This window comes from Doryrhamphus excisus, linkage group LG21, assembly GCF_037039965.1.
Source record: "Doryrhamphus excisus strain RoL-2023G ecotype Guam linkage group LG21, RoL_Dexc_Guam_v1.1, whole genome shotgun sequence".
Lineage (NCBI taxonomy): Eukaryota > Metazoa > Chordata > Actinopteri > Syngnathiformes > Syngnathidae > Doryrhamphus > Doryrhamphus excisus.
The window spans coordinates 3987472-4006228 of record NC_136377.1 but is presented as its reverse complement, the minus strand read 5'-3'; the positions used below and the strand labels follow the sequence as shown (position 1 = coordinate 4006228).

Genomic DNA, 18757 nt, shown 5'->3' with positions numbered 1-18757 from the left:
TGTTATATGACAGTGTGAGAAAATGCAAAAAAAATGGCCCAAAAGCCTCAGAAGAGCCATCCAATAAGAAACCTGCACTCTAGGGAATGGAAAGAGACCATACATTAGGGGGTAGAGGTTGTTTTCCTCTAAAGAGAAACACTGACCTCTTGTGGTGGTCTACGGTTGTGCAACAAATAAATAAATACATAGCAATTGTGCATACCAGTGACATGTGATGAAACAATAAAAAGCTAATATTATTTTCTATTTTTATGTTTACTATATTGAGTATAGAGGTGTTACTTAATGGCTCTGAATACAAAACTATTCCAATATTCCACATAAGGAATTCTACAGCAATTAACAGTCAATCTCAGGATAACTATTAACAGTTATTTAACCTTTAACATGAACATTAATCAAACGTAATAATTTTTTCTGGGTACATGATACCATACAGCATCCATATCAAACTTGCGCGGGCCGCACTAACATTAAACTTTCATATCAAGGCGGGGGGCCTCAAACTAGTGTCCTGCGGGCCACATGTGGCCCGCGGGCCGCGTTTTTGAGACCCCTGCTGTATACGAAGTGAATGTGTCCTATCCTTCTCCAGGAAAAGTTATGGTACTTGTTATGGTAGTTGTAAAAGTCTGCTCGCCTTTTGGTGAGTATAATTATATGTTATAATTACTCTTTTTCTTGTTTTTCATCACCTGCCTCCCCTGACAGCACGTTATTACTGCATACATCGCCCAAAGAGCGTTTAATGTAATTTTTCAATATCTGGCGTTAGAAATACTGTTTCTAGAAGAGCGCTGCTCACCCACCAAAGAGAATATGCCATTAAGATCTGCGGTGCCCGATCTATGTGCTGTTTTTCTGCTTCCTATATCCCGGAAGTCCGTTTTCTCCGGTAGTGACGTCACGTCACCCGTGCAGCGCGAAAAGCAGCGTTAAATCCGAAGTGCGCAACGGCAATAAACCATAAAGGTAAGTGTATTGTTTTGACATAAATTGGATTTTAGTCTTTAGTTGCAAATGTGTTGTATCATTGTTGTTCATTGTAGCTAGCATGTAGTTTGTCAATGCTGTTAGCTAGCTAACCGAGTATGGTCTAACGACGAGATTGAGCCTAATAAGTTTTCCTTCATGAGTAGTCAAGTATTTATTGCATTATATCGCTAAAACATCCACATTGTCGACAAACTATAGTAGTTAGTTGTCTGTAGGGTTGGGCGATATATTTTATATACCGGTATCGATTCATCCAGTGATAAGACAATTCTAAGATGAATCAAAACGCTGTCATGGTGAAGAGAAGTAACGTTCGTGTGTGGAAGTATTTACTTGGCAGACCACCCAACCGTGGCATAAAATCATAAACACCCTCCCGACCTAAACAGGTTGAAATGGGGATAAACGCCGTGGAAAGTTTGCTGTGAACGGAAGCGAGCAGGAGTTAGCTTGTGTGGTTAGCCAGTTTGTTACCAATAAATACATGTGCCTGACAATTCGAGACATATGTATTTCATTATATGGCTTCAGGTTTGTAGCTTTTTATACAAGACTTGGTTGAATTAAAATTGTATACTGTCATATCGTGATACCCTGTATGGCAGGGGTCCTAAACTCAATTTACTTGGGGGCCACTGGAGCTAAGGTCTGGGCAAGACTGGGCCGCATCAGGTCCCCCGCCACCCCCAAAATAAACGCATTTATTAAAAACAGAAAAATATACAAACTTTTTCAGTGCTTTGGTTCCGATTTTCTACAAGAAAAGCTCTGATAAAACATTCCACTGTTCTCAAATATCTTAATTTTTATTTTTCTGCACAAAATAAGATGAAAAATAAACAAATCAAGAATAAAGGGTCTTGAGACACATGCTAACTCGCAAACTAGAGAGCTAGCGACCTAAACGGTAGCCTTCAAGTTATTTTCTTTAAACTTAAATAGCCAAAAACTAACCACTTCCACACAGATAGGGAGGATAACTATTAACAGTTATTAAACCTTTAACATGAACATTAATCAAACGTAATAATTTTTTACTCGGTACATGATACCGTACAGCATCCATATCAAACTTGCGCGGGCCGCACTAACATTAAACTTTCATATGAAGGCGGGGGCCTCAAACTAGTGTCCTGCGGGCCGCGTATTTGAGACCCCTGCTGTATGGTATGGTCCATACCGCCCAACCCTGGTTGAAAACTTGAGTTGCCATTTCATTCTCTTATTCTGCTGTGCGCTGTCAATGTCAATACGCACCCTTTTTGCGCATTTGCAGCGAATGCACCCCCTTGAATTCCCTTGGGGACCCCTGTGGATCTTGGGGTCATATGTCCGTAGATTTTGGATATCCCAAAATGAGAGACCTTTACACACACTGCAAGAATCTCAGTGACTTGTGGTGTACGCACTGTATTTGCAAGGTTTCCACTTTACAGCTGTTAAGTTGTTATTTAGTCCTTTAGTGGTTATTAATTCCTACTCAGAGGTTTGTGTTTTTTGTTGTGTCCTCTCTGGCAGGAAACAAAAATGTCCAAAATTGAGAAGATGAGCATCCTCGGGGTGAGGAGCTTTGGGATCGAGGACAAAGACAAGCAAGTAATCTCGTTCGTCACTCCTCTCACGGTCTTGGTGGGACCCAACGGAGCTGGCAAAACGGTACACAAACAACAGAGGTCAACAACCACCTGTCAGATTGAACAGACCTGCAGCTTTTTAATGCTTAAAAATTAATAATTTAGCAGATCTTTAGACATGACAAAATGATTTATTTGGTATCATTTCCATATATGTGTGTGTAAATTTTGCTTTTGCAATACATTTGTTAAATTGCAATAGACTTTATGGACACTTTTTCAGACCATTATCGAGTGCCTTAAGTACGCAACCTCAGGAGAACTTCCCCCAGGTTCTAAAGGAGGTGCTTTTGTCCATGATCCAAAGGTAAATACCCACGACCATACTTCACCCACATGTATGTGCATCAAAAATTAAATTAAATTAAAGTTAAATTAATGTGAGCTTTTTGATTCCAGGATGCCCATGAGACCGATGTGCGAGCGCAGATCAAACTTTTATTCTCTGACGTCAATGGAGAAAAAGTCACCATCCAACGTTCCATGTCCTGCACCCAGAAAGCCAAGAACTACTCCTTCAAAAGCCTAGAGCAGGTCATCACTAGAATAAAGTACGTTTTCAACCCTCTCTCTTAGCTCTTTGGAGTATTGAAAAACTTAATTTCAATCCCCGCTCATGTATTTCTGTAGGGATGGTGAGAGAGTGAGCATGTCAAATAAATGTGCAGACATGGATCGGGAAATGATTTCTGCGCTCGGCGTGTCTAAGCCTGTGTTGAATCATGTCATCTTCTGCCACCAAGAGGAGTCCAACTGGCCACTTAGCGACGGCAAGGCGCTCAAAGAAAAATTTGATTCTATCTTTGCCGCAACAAAGTAAAGTCAACTCATTTTCTTTTTCTTTTTTTTTCCCCCGCCCTAACGCGTCACACTGGCAGTAAATGTGTATTTCTCCTGCTCTCTCCCACAGGTATATCAAAGCTCTGGAAACAATGCGTCAGCTCCGTCTCAAGCAGAGCAACACGGTGAGAGAGTGCCAGGTGGAGTTACGCTTCCTGAAGCAGAACAAGGAGAAAGCCCAGCAGATTAGAGAGATTGTCGCAAACAAGGAGGCTCAGATGATCGCCTCCAAGGATAACATCCAGCTGATAGAGAGACAAATTGATCCACTGGAGGTGTGAAACTTGATTGCCGCCTGACGTCATTATGCTAGGGAACAAGTCAATCATTAGGCCAAAATGTACTTATATATATATTTTTTTTCAGAATGGATTGTTGGACATCGACTTCAAACTGGGCAAAGTGATGAAGCTGGACAATGATATCAAGGCTTTGGATAGCAGGAAGAAACAAATGGAGGAGGACAACAAGGAGCTGGAGGAAACAATGGAACAGGTAGAACATGTTGAATTTGAACATTGGGGTTTCAGTTGCGTTGCATTAAAATTAAGACAGTGACTGTGTGTGTGTTTTTAACTCCACAAGATGGCAGTAGCTGCATTTTAGGGAATACGAGTAGTCAACATTCAGCAGCAGGTGTTGGTTTGCACTACTTAGCTGTTGGTGTGAAACTTGCCATACAGAAATTTACCATATTTAAAATATATGATGTTTTTAATGGTAATGGTTTTATTTCATCAGATTACAATTGAATGCATCACATAATCAGTTCACAGTTCCACATGTCCAAAAGGAGTAGGAAGAAGCAAAGCTTATTAAATCCTACCCCTCCATCTGGTGCTTTTACAATCAGTAACTGTTACATTTGTTCACTTCCTGCTTTCCTAATATAGTTTTTTTTTTTTTATCACGTACCGAAGTATGAGGTGATATTGACCGTAACAGTCAATATAGTCATATGTATGACGGAGCTTCTTCACGTTTGCTTGCAGGTGTTCCAGGGTTCGACCGACCAACTGCAGGAGCTGTACCAGAACCACCAGAGAACAGTGAGGGAGAAGGAACGGAGGCTGACTGACTGTCAGAAGGAACTCGATCGAGCAGGCAGGGAGTGTCAGAGACTCAACAGGGTCAAAGCCGACCTCCTGGTGGAACAAGGTACACGGTCATGCCTACAGAGAACACACATTTACATTTTTATGCACAATAATAAGAAGGGAAAGTCACCATGGGTAAGATATATTATCTTGACTTCCCAGGACGTCTCCAACTAGAGTCTGACCGCCACACCCAAAACATCAAGAACCGTGACACTCAGGTGAGTAGTAGATTATCATTAAAAAATAATAAATAAACAAATCAAGAATAAAGAAAATCAATCAATCAGTAATAAATAAATATAATAATAATAAAACGGCAAATAATAAAAACTTAAGAAACCACATATAGTTGGTGGGTAGACAAATTATTTTTTTCAGATTAAAATGAACAAAGCATTATTAGAGCCCTCTAGACATGACAAAACATACAACATATTGCGCAACTGCAGGGTCTTGAGACACATGCTAACTCGCAAACTAGAGAGCTAGCGACCTAAACGGTAGCCTTCAAGTTATTTCCTTTAAACTTAAATAGCCAAAAACTTACCACTTCCACACGGATAGGGAGGATAACTATTAACAGTTACTTAACCTTTAACATGAAGATTAATCAAACGTAATAATTTTTTCTGGGTACATGATACCATACAGCATCCATATCAAACTTGCGCGGCCCGCACTAACATTAAACTTTCATATCAAGGCGGGGGCCTCAAACTAGTGTCCTGCGGGCCATATTTGGCCCGCGGGCCGTGTTTTTGAGACCACTGTTCTAAACTGCTTCTTTAAATTGCAGGTCCGCTTGTTGTCGTCACAACTAGAGGTGGAAGGCTACGACCGGCCGCCCTTTACGGCTCTTCAAGTGGAGAGCTTTCATCGTCATGCTACACAGAGACTGGAGCAGGAAAAGAAGACATTGGCTCAGGTTTTGGTAAGAAATACTCAGTCACACCATTTTTCTCAAAGAGATTCTATTTTAACGTAAGTCTAAAGTTGTACTACATTGTCATTGTCTTCCTCCTCGTGTCGTCACTCCTTCCCCCAGGCAGACCTACAAGAAAAGGAGCAACAGAAACAACAGTCCATTGATGAAATCAGACACAAGAAGACTGGTCTGGAGAGGACCGTTGAACTGAAGAGAGACCTGCAGGGAAAAAAGCAGCAAGATCTCCGAAATACACGCGCTGAGCTGCAGAGCCTGGAAGGTTCATCTGATAGAATGCAGGAGCTGGAAAACGATCTGGCGAAAGCGGTGAGCGTACAGGTGGTATGTGTATTGAACCTTAGAACATGCCGTAGACTATTATCTTTTTTTTTTTTTTTTTTTTTTAGGAGCGTGAGCTTCAAAGTGCCCTGCAGATGTCAAATGTAGAAGAATTAAAGGCTGAGATTGTGGAGCTCCAGAGAGAAAAGGCTGAAATGGACCGTGCGCTGAGGCAGCTGGACCAGGAGATGGGCTTGCTCAACATACACACCACCGCACGCACACAGATGGACATGTTGACAAAGGATAAGGTTGTCATACTGGCATTAATCCACGTGTCTTCTGTCTCGTTTCACCTGACATTTAATTTTTTGTCGTGGCAGAAAGAAAAAGAGGAGCAGGTACGGAAGATCAAGTCACGTCACAGCAGCGATCTGGTGTCATTGTTGGGCCATTTCCCCAACTTAAGAGAGCTGGAAGACTGGCTCTACACCAAGTCCAAGGAAATAAACAGCACCAGGGACAAACTGGCTAAACTTAAGTGGGTGATTTGATTAATGCTTTCATGAAGGCTTGTCATTATTCTTGACAATGCTGTTTTGATTTGAATATTTTCAGTAAAGACCTGGCGTCAAACGAGCAGAATAAAAGCCACATAGCCGCCGAACTGCGTAAGAAGGAGAAGCAGTTGACGACTGATGAAGAAAAGTTCTTTGATGTGTGCGGCAGTCGGGATCTGGAGCAAGACTTGTGTAAAGTGCAGGAAGACCTGGAAAAGATCTCCAAACAAAGAGGTTAGCGCACCACAGGTTGGAGCACCACAGAGTAGAGAAACTGAGATGGATATGTTTTCTCCTCTTCTAGCCATGCTAGCCGGAGCCACTGCTGTGTACACCCAGTTCATCAGCCAGCTGACTGAAGAGACGGAGCCCTGCTGCCCCGTGTGCCAGCGCACCTTTCCCTCGGAGTCGGACCTGCAGGACGTGATCAGCGACATGCAGTCCAAACTGCGCCTGGTTCCAGATATGCTGAAAAACACTGAACAGGACCTGAAGAGGAAGGAGAGAAGGAGAGATGAGGTGATGACCCTGAGACCTGTCAGGTATCACAACCTTTTTATCTTCTGTTTATTCCAGATACTCTGATTACTGTTGAATCATCTGAACTTCAAAATTATTGGTTGCATGCACTTGTTACAAGTGTCAAAATCTTAGAAACATCACTCAGTAATGAAATGAGATTCTAACAATCACATATCTACTGTATGCTGTGCGCCACAGTACATCTAATTCATGATGCAAACAGTCTTCTCAAGTATAACCTTTCTTGTTTTACCCGTCCCTTACAGGTTGTCAATCGTACAGTTGCAAGAGAAGGAGTTGCCTGAGCTGAGAAATCGTCTGCAGAGTGTGAACAGAGACATCGAGAGGTTAAAAGGTGATGCAGAGGAGCAGGAGACTCTACTCGCGACACTGACATCAGAGGAGGAAACTGCCAAAGCTTGTTTGCAAGACATCTCTCTCATGGACAGATTCCTGGTACATAGTACTGTTGTCCAGTGGTTCTCAGCTGGACCCACCATCAGACCTCAATGGAACGCTGACCCGCTCTCCTCCCTTTCTACTTAGATGGACCTCAAGGAAGTGGAGAGGAAAATAGCTCAGAATGCCGCCAAACTCCAGGGAGTAGACCTGACCAGAACCATCCAGCAAGTCAGCCAGGAGAAGCAGGAGACTCAGCTGAAGTTAGACACTAGTAAGATCATGTGTTTGCGCTCGTGCTCTTTCCCAGTCCGCAATGCTGCCGGCAACATGTTTGAAGATACAATTATAATGGTGCTCACTTGTTGCCATCTGCTTTTCAACAATTTTTTAGTGGTAGTAAATTATACAGTCATCACTTGCAATATTGCCATTGCTAGTCAAAAAATACTGAAAGACAAATTATACACTTTTAGAATGGAAGAAGCAAATTGGAGAGGCTAACTAGTTAGCTTGATAGTTTGTTATCCTCGCAGTGGCCGCAGTCCTCCTGTGATTCTGTAGCCTGCGCAAAGTGATGTAAACAAAGAATAATATGAGTATAAAAGTGATTGCGGTGTGATTTCATATCTACAGGGCTCTAATAATCTCAGAACCTATTTAGAAAGTCAAAACGATGAAAATGTTTGGTTTAATAATATTGAATCCTCAATCCCACCCTCGGCCATCTCTGTGTGGAGTTTGCATGTTCTCCCCGTGCATGCGTGGGTTTTCTCCGGGTACTCCGGTTTCCTCCCACATTCCGAAAACATGCTAGGTTAATTAGCGACTCCAAATTGTATATAGGTATGAATGTGAGTGTGAATGGTTGTTTGTCTATATGTACCCTGTGATTGGCTGGACACCAGTTCAGGGTGTACCTGACAGCTGGGATAGGCTCCAGCAACCCCGCGACCCTCGTGAGGATAAACGGTAGAAAATGAATGAATGAATGAATATTGAATCCTACTTCATGGAAATTCACTTACTGCGGTTGGGTCTGGTACCAATTAACTGTGATAAACAAGGGACGGCTCTACTGCTGTACAAACTACACTAACTACTCTAAAGTATAATCAAGTATTGTCCTATGAGAAGATATTCTGTAATAAGAAATGTTGTGCTGGAATGTGAGGGGTGTGCACACTTTTCCGAGAGTCTGTAGTTGCATTTGACATTTGTTTCCTCGCAGCTTCCAGTAAGATGGAGCTGAAACGTAAGCTGATCCAAGACCAGCAGGATCAGATTCAGGTGCTGAAGAGTTGCGTGAATGAGACCAGAGCAGAGAAACTCCAGCTGAGCAGCGCTATGCAGAAGCAGCAACAGCTGGAGGATCTATGTGTTGATTTCACCGCCGAGATTCAGGCCTTAACCAGGGACATCCGGGTACTTTCTTTGTAACCACTAAATTAATTTTCGGGGGGAGAAATGAAATGTCATGTTTTTGTTTTTTTTTTTCCATCGCCCAACCAGGAAGCAAAGGAACAGCTGCTCCCGTTGTCGTCCACCCTGGATAAGATGCAACAGGAGAAACAGGAGCTGATGGAACGCAACAAACAAAGGCAGGAGGAAGGGCAGGAGAAGGTGAATGAATGCTGCACCTTCGTGCTACAAACTGAAAGTCAGCGGCAACGCTATTCTCCCACGCTGACTTTCGATGTAAGCCATCTTGTTACCGCTTTGTCACTGCCAGATCAACGACATCAAGGAGAAAGTTAAGACGATTACCATCTTGGAAAGGGACATCAGCATCTACCTTGATGAAGGCAAAGATGAATACAAAGAGGTAAGTTGCTCTTCTTACGCTAACCCTCAAGTATCGTCAACATGCACCTCAAACCAACATATTAAGTGTTGTTGCAGCAAAAGGAGTCGGAGCTTCAAGACACCAACACACAGCTCCACGAGGCTGAAAGACACAAGGAGAAGATTAACAAAGAGATGGGAAATATCCGGCAGGACATTGACACTCAAAAGGTAAATTCTTTATATAATATTTATTTGGGGAAGTTGTCAAATGGAGACTTTACTATACACCAAGGGTCTCAAACTCAATTTACCTGGTTGCCACTGGAGCTAGGGTCTGGGCAAGGCTGGGCCGCATCAGGTTTCCCCCGCCCCCAAAAAAAAAGCATTTATTAAAAACAGAAAAATATACAAACTTTTTCAGTGCTTTGGTTCCGATTTTCTACAAGAAAAGCTCGGATAAAACATTCCACTGTTCTCAAATATCTTAATTTTTATTTTTCTGCACAAAATAAGATGAAAAATAAATAAACAAATCAAGAATAAAGAAAATCAATCAGTAATAAATAAATATAATAATAATAATAAAACGGCAAATAATAAAAACTTTAGAAACCACATATAGTTGGTGGGTAGACAAACTATTTTTTTCAGATTAAAATGAACAAAGCATTATTAGAGCCCTGTAGACATGACAAAACACGACTATAGTCACATTTACTCTTTTTTTTTATTTTTATTTACAACATATTGCGCAACTGCAGGGTCTTGAGACACATGCTAACTCGCAAACTAGAGAGCTAGCGACCTAAACGGTAGCCTTCAAGTTATTTCCTTTAAACTTAAATAGCCAAAAACTTACCACTTCCACACGGATAGGGAGGATAACTATTAACAGTTATTTAACCTTTAACATGAACATGAATCAAACGTAATAATTTTTTCTGGGTACATGATACCATACAGCATCCATATCAAACTAGCGCGGGCCGCACTAACATTAAACTTTCATATCAAGGCGGGGGCCTCAAACTAGTGTCCTGCGGGCCACATTTGGCCCGCGGGCCGCGTGTTTGAGACCCCTGCTATACACTATATTATATCATATTAACAGGTGCAGGAGCGCTGGTTACAGGACAACTTGACACTCAGGAAGCGTGAGGAGGAGCTTAAAGATGTCGTGGCTAAGCGCGAGTCCCTTTGCAAAGACATGGGAAACATGCAAGTGATGCAGCTCCGCCAGTAAGCACCCCATCTGTCCTTCGTCGCATTAACGAGTACTTTTCCTTCATCTCAATATTCTCACCTCTTGTCCACTCATACAGAGAACGACGCAGTGCCGAGTCCAAGCTGGAAGAGTTGAAGAAGAACCGCAGCATTGCACTCGGTCGCCAGAAAGGCTTTGAGGAGGAATTGCTGCATCACAGGTAAGCCAGGCCAAAGCATCTCAGCTCCTAGCTTGGAGTTGACATAACACTTTAAACCGAGGTGACTTGGATTGGATTACTTTCAGAAAAGAGCTGCGGGAAGATCAGTACGACAAAGCGGACACTCTGTACAAAAACAAGATGATCACAATGCGGACAACAGAGCTGGTCATCAAAGACCTGGATCTCTACTACAAGGCCCTCGATCAGTGAGTCCTTGACTGCAGCACTTAAAATAGAAATTGTTTAAACAAAAAAATATTTAATATTATTATGAAATTTAGAAATGCTGTGGCTGCCTTTTTTTTTTTTTACAGCGTTACCCTTGGGTGCCTGACTGACCGACCGTTTTTTTGTTTGTTTGTTTTTTTAAGCAATATCAGTGTGTTGCCTACGCACACAAGTAATGTGCAAATCAGCCCCAGCAAATAACAAAATCAGTTAATTTGTTGTTCTATGACATTTAGAATTCAAAATGACGACATTCCGCATGACAATTCTGTCATTTGTAATAGCATGTGCAGTTTTTCCATCAGAATGTTTGTAATACTTTGCTTCTTTTTATGTAACTATTGTAATTTACCGACTATTAAGCGCACCTGAATGCGCCAAGCAGTCCAAGCAAAAGCTGTAGTAATTCTACACGTGATCAAACTTACTTAAGTTTTGTCAGATCGTAGTATGACCACTGCATAATACTTTAAAACTTGATATTGGCGTCTATTTCTTTCTGGTTTCGCACCGTAAGCATCATGGGACTAAATTAGCCACATTGTTTATGCCACAAAAGCATAAATAAAGCATGTGGGAATAAAGTACCGGCTTACAGTCCAGAATTTATTTATACACATGTAGAACCAGCACCTCTGCAGGGCAGTTCTACATAACTAAAGCCCTAATTCAATTGTTTACACATGTTGGATTGTTTAACTGCGGTATTCCACCCTTAGTCACGCTCGATGTGATGCAAATTAGTGAGCATCGCTGTCCGACCATCCTAATGACGCAGCAAAGAGCAATATTTTCCTCCTCGTTCGCATTTGTTGAGTCACCTGATTCTTCAACATTATCAAGATTACAAGAAAGTAGGTCTTGGGTGCTTTACAGCAGATGAGGCAGATCTCCCCATGCATGCACAGGTTTTCTCCAGTTTCCTCCCACATTCCAAAAACATGCTAAGTTTTGTGATGTAAACAAACAATTTGTTAAAATGAACAAAGCATTATTAGAGCCCTGTAGGCATGACAAAACACGACTATAGTCACATTTATACTCTTTTTTTATTTACAACATATTGCGCAACTGCAGGGTCTAGAGAGCTAGCGACCTAAAGGGTAGCCTTCAAGTTATTTCCTTTAAACTTAAATAGCCAAAAACTTACCACTTCCACACGGATAGGGAAGATAACTATTAACAGTTATTTAACCTTTAACATGAACATTAATCAAACGTAATAATTTTTTCTGGGTACATGATACCATACAGCATCCATATCAAACTTGCGCGGGCCGCACTAACATTAAACTTTCATATGTTTGAGACCCCTTATTTACAGCAACATCCCACTTTATGGTCCGATGGCTCTTTTCTTGCGATAGATGCTGCAATTTTTGCTTTGTTTTACTTTAAAAAGGCATCGTCACACCTACGTCACCTCCACTCTCTGGAGGAAACATGTGCCTTGACTTCTTTCAGTCATACCAGCAAGTCAGGCAGATCGATCAGGGTGACTCAGCTCCTTTTCCCCCAGGTTTCATTATTACTGTTCTCTTCTTTTGCCATATATGGGTGTCGGGGGAGAGGGAGGTTTACAGACCGCAATATGGCCTCTCATCAGATTATTGATCAAACACTTCTTAAACAGGAAAGCAACCTCCAGTTTGTTGTTTTTATCACTCTTATCACACCACTTGTTTACCGTTTATCAATATAACACAGATTTGATCCATTTCCTTTTTTGGAATAGGATTACCGTCAATTAAAATGTGAAATAAATTAATAATAATAAGTGAAAATGAAAAAAAATAGATAAACCTTGATTTCATAATCTTTGTAGGATTTTGTACAAAAATAATTACAATTACATTTTGGGGCTTACTTGTAATTTAAACTGAAAACTAGCACACTTGTAAAAAAAGATATGACTAGGATCAAATCCCATAGTCCTAAATGTGAAATGTGTCTGACAAGTCTGACTTTTTTTTTTTAAATGATTTTCTACAAAATTTTAAATTTGCTGCAAAAAAAAAAAATGTAAATACGAGTTGCTGACTAAGTGCCTCTACACACTTTTCAGAAGCATCATGAAGTTCCACAGTATGAAAATGGATGAAATCAATAAAATTATCAGAGACCTTTGGCGCAGTACCTACAGCGGTCAAGGTACGTGAGCCTTTTGTGTGGTGTCGATGCCTCACTCTCATCTATTCACAACACACTTCCACTCTCGTCAGACATCGAGTACGTGGAAATCCGCTCGGATGTGGACGAGAACTCCTCTGCCGGAGTAAAGCGAAGGGTTTACAACTATCGAGTTGTTATGGTGAAGGGAGACACGGCTTTGGACATGAAGGGACGATGCAGTGCTGGTCAAAAGGTATGTTTTTAGGCATTTTTAGCATGGCCTCGTGTATGTTTTTACAGTAGATGTCACTCACCACATGGCGGTTCGCAGCTTTTTTCCGATACTGCATATTTCACTTATCAAATTCACTTATCACTTAGGGATTATTGTCTGTTTCATTCATGTGGTTATGTGTTTGCAGGTACTGGCATCTCTCATTATCCGTCTTGCCTTGGCAGAGACCTTCTGTCTAAATTGTGGAATCCTAGCGCTGGATGAACCCACCACCAACCTTGACAGAGAAAACATTGAGTCGTTGGCACACGCCCTTGTGGAGTCAGTACTTACACACATAAACACACACACACACTTTTTGTGTTTTGTGTGCTTTCATATTATATAATTCATTCTTTAATTATGAAAGCTACACATGATTTAACCCGCGCAAAGATCTTCCAGAATCTTCACCTATTCCAGCTATATGTCCTTGGATTTCCAAAAACACTTTTAGTGTTTTTGTTTTAGTTTTAATTTAGTTTTAATTTATTCCATCCATGGCCTGCCTCTGGGCATGACGGTAACACTCCCCAGAGCAAGGAGGAGGCCTACAGCTTGTACCTGGGCATGCCCATATAAGCAAGCGGCTCACTTCCAAACGACAACCCTCATTATCTGAAACGCTGGTATCGTTTAACACGAGAATACGACATTCTAACCGCATTTAGCGGTCAGAAAAGTGTTGGAGACAGGTGTGCATAAACACGGCACCTTTAAATTAGGACTACTTGTACTGATTTAGGCCACAAATAGTAGTCCACGTGTCTGAGGTTGCCTACTACCGCCATACCTGCTGTCCCCCCTCCAAAGTGAAGGCTTTATCAACATCTAGTGGTGAGCTTTCAGACTGCAGCTAATGCCACTTTTCCTTTTTTTGGGACAGAATAATCAAGACCCGCTCCCGCCAGCGCAACTTCCAGCTACTTATTATCACACACGACGAGGACTTTGTGGAATTGCTGGGCCGCTCCAGTTACATCGAACACTTCTACCGCATCCACAAGAACCAGGAACAAAACTCTGAGATCACCAAGTGCAGCATCAGCTCCCTCGCCTCCTCCTTCCCCTGACAACACCACCAAACGCTGTATAGTAATTCCCATTATTCTTTTCAACATTGTTCATTATTACCAGTTTGGATTGGGTTAGCCTTCTCTTGTTAAAGGTCAAAAACACATTAAACTAGAGGCTAAGCATACGTTCACACTTGTGTTTACTTTCAAACCGTAAAAATTCCAAGTCTGCCAAAATGCGTCATGTGACATCACACTTTTCTCCACTTTGATCAGCGGTGGTTTCAAGAACGTAAACAGAGAAGGTCAAATCCCGAGTCATACAGAGCTAATAATTAGTATGTTGCGGTGAAGTATAAGACATGCTAACCACTTAACAAGCTAAACCGAAGATGTATTTCTAAATTTTTTTGCTTTTCTGGACCTGAGTGGTTCATTAATTAGTCAAGTTTGGTTGTGTACTTTGATAACTGTACGGAACTGTACATAACGTCCCAGAAGTGATCAGTGGCTCAGTCTCCCAAACTATCAAAGTATCCATGGGCAGGACACTGAACCCCTAGTTGCTCCTGATGCTACGTCATCAGTAGGTAAATGTGCTTGGAACACCTTTTTGACGTGGAAAAGTTCCGTACAAGTCAAAGTCAGCCATCAGTTCGTTTAACAAGTTATTCACAACAATATCAAGATGTCACGTAAAATTATTTTATACCTCAAATGTCAAGATTTATTTTTATTATTATGTTTCAACACTTACACCAAGTTGGAAGATGCCAAAAAAAAAACTCTGGTGTTTGTGTTTTTTTTTTTTTTATAGTTTTGACTAATATGGCAACTGAATTCAAAGAAACATATCTCATTTTGTTGGAAATTAATGCACATAAGCACATAATCAAACACATCTTATCTCCAGTGCACTGCTGTGTTGCGGAATCACCCCCCCACCCCCACACCTAAGTAAGCACATTCGAAGTGGGTGGGAGAAGACGACTATAAGTTCTGTACTCACAACCAAGGTGTCAGAACCCGCCATAGAATCTATCAAGGGCATATCGAAGTTTGCAAACTTTCTATGGTGAGCTGCTTTAATTCCGCAAAGATGATGATGATGATGATGATGATGCTTCTGCTGATGTCCTCTACAACCCTGCTGGGCCATCCAACCAAAGACATCCACCACAATGCCAAAGAAGAACTCAAACCCATCATAGACCTGTTGAGACTCAACATATCTGTACCCAGTGTAAGGGAATAACATTTCTATACATTATATTGTTTGACAAACCATCTTAATGATTTTTTTTTTTTTTTTTTTGCAGCAAGAATTTGATGATGTGAAGCATTTGGCCCAAGGCAGCAAAAAATGTGGGGTAAGAATATGACCACTCTTGGATGTTTACACTCTCAACATACAGTGAAGAAAATAAGTATTTGAACACCCTGCTATTTTGCTATTTCTCCCACTTAGAAATCATGGAGGGGTCTGAAATTTTCATCGTAGGTGCATGTCCACTGTGAGAGAGATAAACTAAAAAGAAAAATCCAGAAATCACAATGCATGATTTTTTAACAATTTATTTGTGTGATACAGCTGCAAATAAGTATTTGAACACCTGTGTATCATCTAGAATTCTGACCCTGAAAGACCTGTTAGTCTGCCCATTAGAAGTCCACCTGCACTCCATGTATCATCCTGAATCAGATGCACCTGTTTGAGGTCGTTAGCTGCATAAAGACACCTGTCCACCCCATACAATCAGTAAGACTTTAACTTGTAACATGGCGAAGACCAAAGAGCTGTCCAAAGACACCAGAGACAAAATTGTACACCTCCACAAGGCTGGAAAGGGCTACGGAGCAATTACCAAGCAGCTTGGTGAAAAAAGGTCCACTGTTGGAGCTATCATTAGAAAATGGAAGAAGCTAAACATGACGGTCAATCTCAATCGGAGTGGAGCCCCATGCAAGATATCACCTCGTGGGGTCTCAATGATTCTAAGAAAGGTGAGGAATCAGCCCAGAACTACACGACAGGACTTGGTCAATGACCTGAAAAGAGCTGGGACCACCGTTTCCAAGGTTACTGTAGGTAATATACTAAGACGTCATGATGTGAAATCATGCATGGCACGAAAGGTTCCCCTGCTTAAACCAGCACATGTCAAGGCCCGTCTTAAGTTTGCATATGACCATTTGGATGATACAGAGGAGTCATGGGAGAAAGTTTTATGGTCAGATGAGACCAAAATAGAACTTTTTGGTCATAATTCCAATAAGCGTGTTTGGAGGAAGAAGAATGAAGAGTACAATCCGAAGAACACCATCCCTACTGTGAAGCATGGGGGTGGTAGCATCATGCTTTGGGGGTGTTTTTCTGCACATGGGACAGGACGAGTGCACTGCATTAAAGAGAGGATGACTGGGGCCGTGTATTGTGAGATTTTGGGGAACAACCTCCTTCCCTCTGTCAGAGCATTGAAGATGGGTCGTGGCTGGGTCTTCCAACACGACAACGACCCGAAGCACACAGCCAGGAAAACCAAGGAGTGGCTCCGTAAGAAGCATATCAAGGTTCTAGCATGGCCCAGCCAGTCTCCAGACCTGAACCCAATCGAAAATCTTTGGAGGGAGCTCAAACTCCGTGTTTCTCAGCGACAGCCCAGAAACCTGACTGATCTAGAGAAGATCTGTGTGGAGGAGTGGGCCAAGATCCCTCCTGCAGTGTGTGCAAACCTGGTGAAAAACTACAGGAAACGTTTGACCTCTGTAATAGCAAACAAAGGCTACTGTACCAAATATTAACATTCATTTTCTCAGGTGTTCAAATACTTATTTGCAGCTGTATCACACAAATAAATTGTTAAAAAATCATGCATTGTGATTTCTGGATTTTTCTTTTTAGTTTATCTCTCTCACAGTGGACATGCACCTACGATGAAAATTTCAGACCCCTCCATGATTTCTAAGTGGGAGAAATAGCAAAATAGCAGGGTGTTCAAATACTTATTTTCTTCACTGTATATATGAATTATTCATTTTTCTCTGTCCCTACAGAGACTGTTCTTCTGCAAAGTTCACAAGCTCCTGGTGAACCAATCCCATGATCCACTTCAGGAGATTGCGAGATACTTAAGAGCGTATAACGACGCGAAACAAGTAAGCACTACTTAGTTTTTCGTTGTTTCTGGCTCTTGTGCCTCACACCGACTCTTCTCCTTGCATTGCAGTTTCAATGCAAAGACATTGAAGACCAGCTGGGGCCGAACGGCAACTTTATCCGACTGCCTCTACTTCAAAACTATCTCACCAATTGCATCCATTACCGAATGATGCACGGAAGCCTCGGCAGCACCAACGTGCCTCCGAGAGACCACTCAACCGTCGTGGCAATAGACTCAAAGGTCACTCAGAAACATGTTTACGTTGGCTAGGGCCACGCATTTAGCGTGATGATGTTTACCCTGATTATTTTTCTCAATATTATTTGCATTATCATCCATTGCTACTGTACTGTACATCTCTGAAACCACCGTAATAATACATTGAAATGTGCCTATTTAATTTATTTATGTGCATTTAAGTGCCATATTGTAGTTATAATATATTTTCCTACTGAAAATAACCATTTAAAGACAATTCAATCGGTGAGATGATGCTATTAGATGAACAAGACAACTGCCATTTTGTTAGTGAACACACATTTCTTTATTCTGTATTTGAATAATAAAGAATCTCTTGTTTTTAATCAGTAATTTTACACTCCCGTGTAAAGATGCTGTTTTGATTTGTTCATCGGGTCCATTTTTATGCCGCTACCTGATGTTTCTTATATCAAATCACAAATTATCTGGCAAAATTTGACAAGTTTCTCATTGGTCATCATGGTGACATAAGCAAGCAAAATTGTTTAATGACCTTATTCTTGTAAAATTATTAGTTTTCTGTTGAATTAGAACTATTTCTGGGTGTAAAATTGTGTTTTTGGTTATGTATTCTTGGGTAATCATTTATTCTTTTATTGTTAAATACAGCTTTATTTGTGTGAAATTACAGTTATTCCTGTAATATTTACACAATTCTTGTCAAAATTGTATTATTTCTAATATCCAGTGTTAGTCTTGTAAGATGTTTAGTTTTCTGTTGAATTAGAACTATTTCTGGGTGTAAAATTGTGTTTTTGGTTATGTATTCTTGGGTAATCATTTTTTTTAATTGTTAAATACAACTTTGTTTGTGTGAAATTACAATTATTCCTGTAAAATTTACACAATTCTTGTCAAAATTATATTATTTCTAATATCTAGTGTTAGTCTTGTACAATTTAAACTATTGTAAAATTACAATAGTTAACGGGTTGTAAAATTATTCTTTATTCTCGGAAACAATTTTTGTCATGTTCGTCTTGGAGTGGACGATCCATTCAAGGTGAGTTGGTTTGACTGTCATACCGAAGTTATGAATTTTTAATTAAATATGACTTGGTCTTAGTTTTTGACTGACCCAGGTCTCTGCAAGTCCCAAGTCCATGCATTCCAGGTGGAAAAGCAGAAGCAGAAGGAGCGGCAGACTTACCAGACAAGTAGACGGTTCTGAAGATGGGCCGCCTCGCCCACCGACTGAATGGCTCGGTTAGTAATTTTGTATGTTAAATATA

General features: G+C 41.0%; 2 protein-coding genes across 2 annotated transcripts; both read left to right on the top strand.

Annotated features, from left to right (window-relative positions):
- The first annotated feature begins 841 nt into the window (after nt 1-841).
- rad50 (RAD50 homolog, double strand break repair protein) lies at nt 842-14292 on the top strand. Its single transcript, XM_058087959.2, has 28 exons — nt 842-975; nt 2518-2655; nt 2857-2940; nt 3033-3184; nt 3264-3449; nt 3544-3748; nt 3840-3968; nt 4466-4631; nt 4733-4791; nt 5370-5504; nt 5619-5825; nt 5906-6088; nt 6161-6318; nt 6396-6571; nt 6642-6879; nt 7126-7315; nt 7406-7532; nt 8490-8683; nt 8771-8881; nt 8991-9083; nt 9161-9274; nt 10158-10285; nt 10369-10470; nt 10557-10679; nt 12767-12852; nt 12924-13066; nt 13236-13369; nt 13974-14292. The coding sequence occupies exons 2-28, from the start codon at nt 2527-2529 to the stop codon at nt 14158-14160; spliced, it is 3939 nt and encodes a 1312-aa protein (XP_057943942.2). The 5' UTR covers nt 842-975; nt 2518-2526; the 3' UTR covers nt 14161-14292.
- Nucleotides 14293-14908: 616 nt separating this feature from the next.
- LOC144894589 (uncharacterized) lies at nt 14909-18293 on the top strand. The gene is made up of 4 exons (XM_078787930.1): nt 14909-15346; nt 15423-15473; nt 17158-17259; nt 17331-18293. The coding sequence occupies exons 1-4, from the start codon at nt 15176-15178 to the stop codon at nt 17532-17534; spliced, it is 528 nt and encodes a 175-aa protein (XP_078644056.1). The 5' UTR covers nt 14909-15175; the 3' UTR covers nt 17535-18293.
- The last annotated feature ends 464 nt before the right edge of the window (nt 18294-18757 follow it).

Excerpts from the sequence above, each read along its gene's own strand:
- LOC144894589 (XM_078787930.1), top strand. The coding sequence starts at position 15,176 with ATGGTGAGCTGCTTTAATTCCGCAAAGATGATGATGATGATGATGATG. Across the intron at positions 15,474-17,157 it reads AAGGCAGCAAAAAATGTGGG|AGACTGTTCTTCTGCAAAGT; the intron begins GTAAGAATATGA and ends CTGTCCCTACAG. Across the intron at positions 17,260-17,330 it reads CGTATAACGACGCGAAACAA|TTTCAATGCAAAGACATTGA; the intron begins GTAAGCACTACT and ends CTTGCATTGCAG.
- rad50 (XM_058087959.2), top strand. The coding sequence starts at position 2,527 with ATGTCCAAAATTGAGAAGATGAGCATCCTCGGGGTGAGGAGCTTTGGG. Across the intron at positions 2,941-3,032 it reads CTTTTGTCCATGATCCAAAG|GATGCCCATGAGACCGATGT; the intron begins GTAAATACCCAC and ends TTTTGATTCCAG. Across the intron at positions 4,792-5,369 it reads TCAAGAACCGTGACACTCAG|GTCCGCTTGTTGTCGTCACA; the intron begins GTGAGTAGTAGA and ends TTTAAATTGCAG.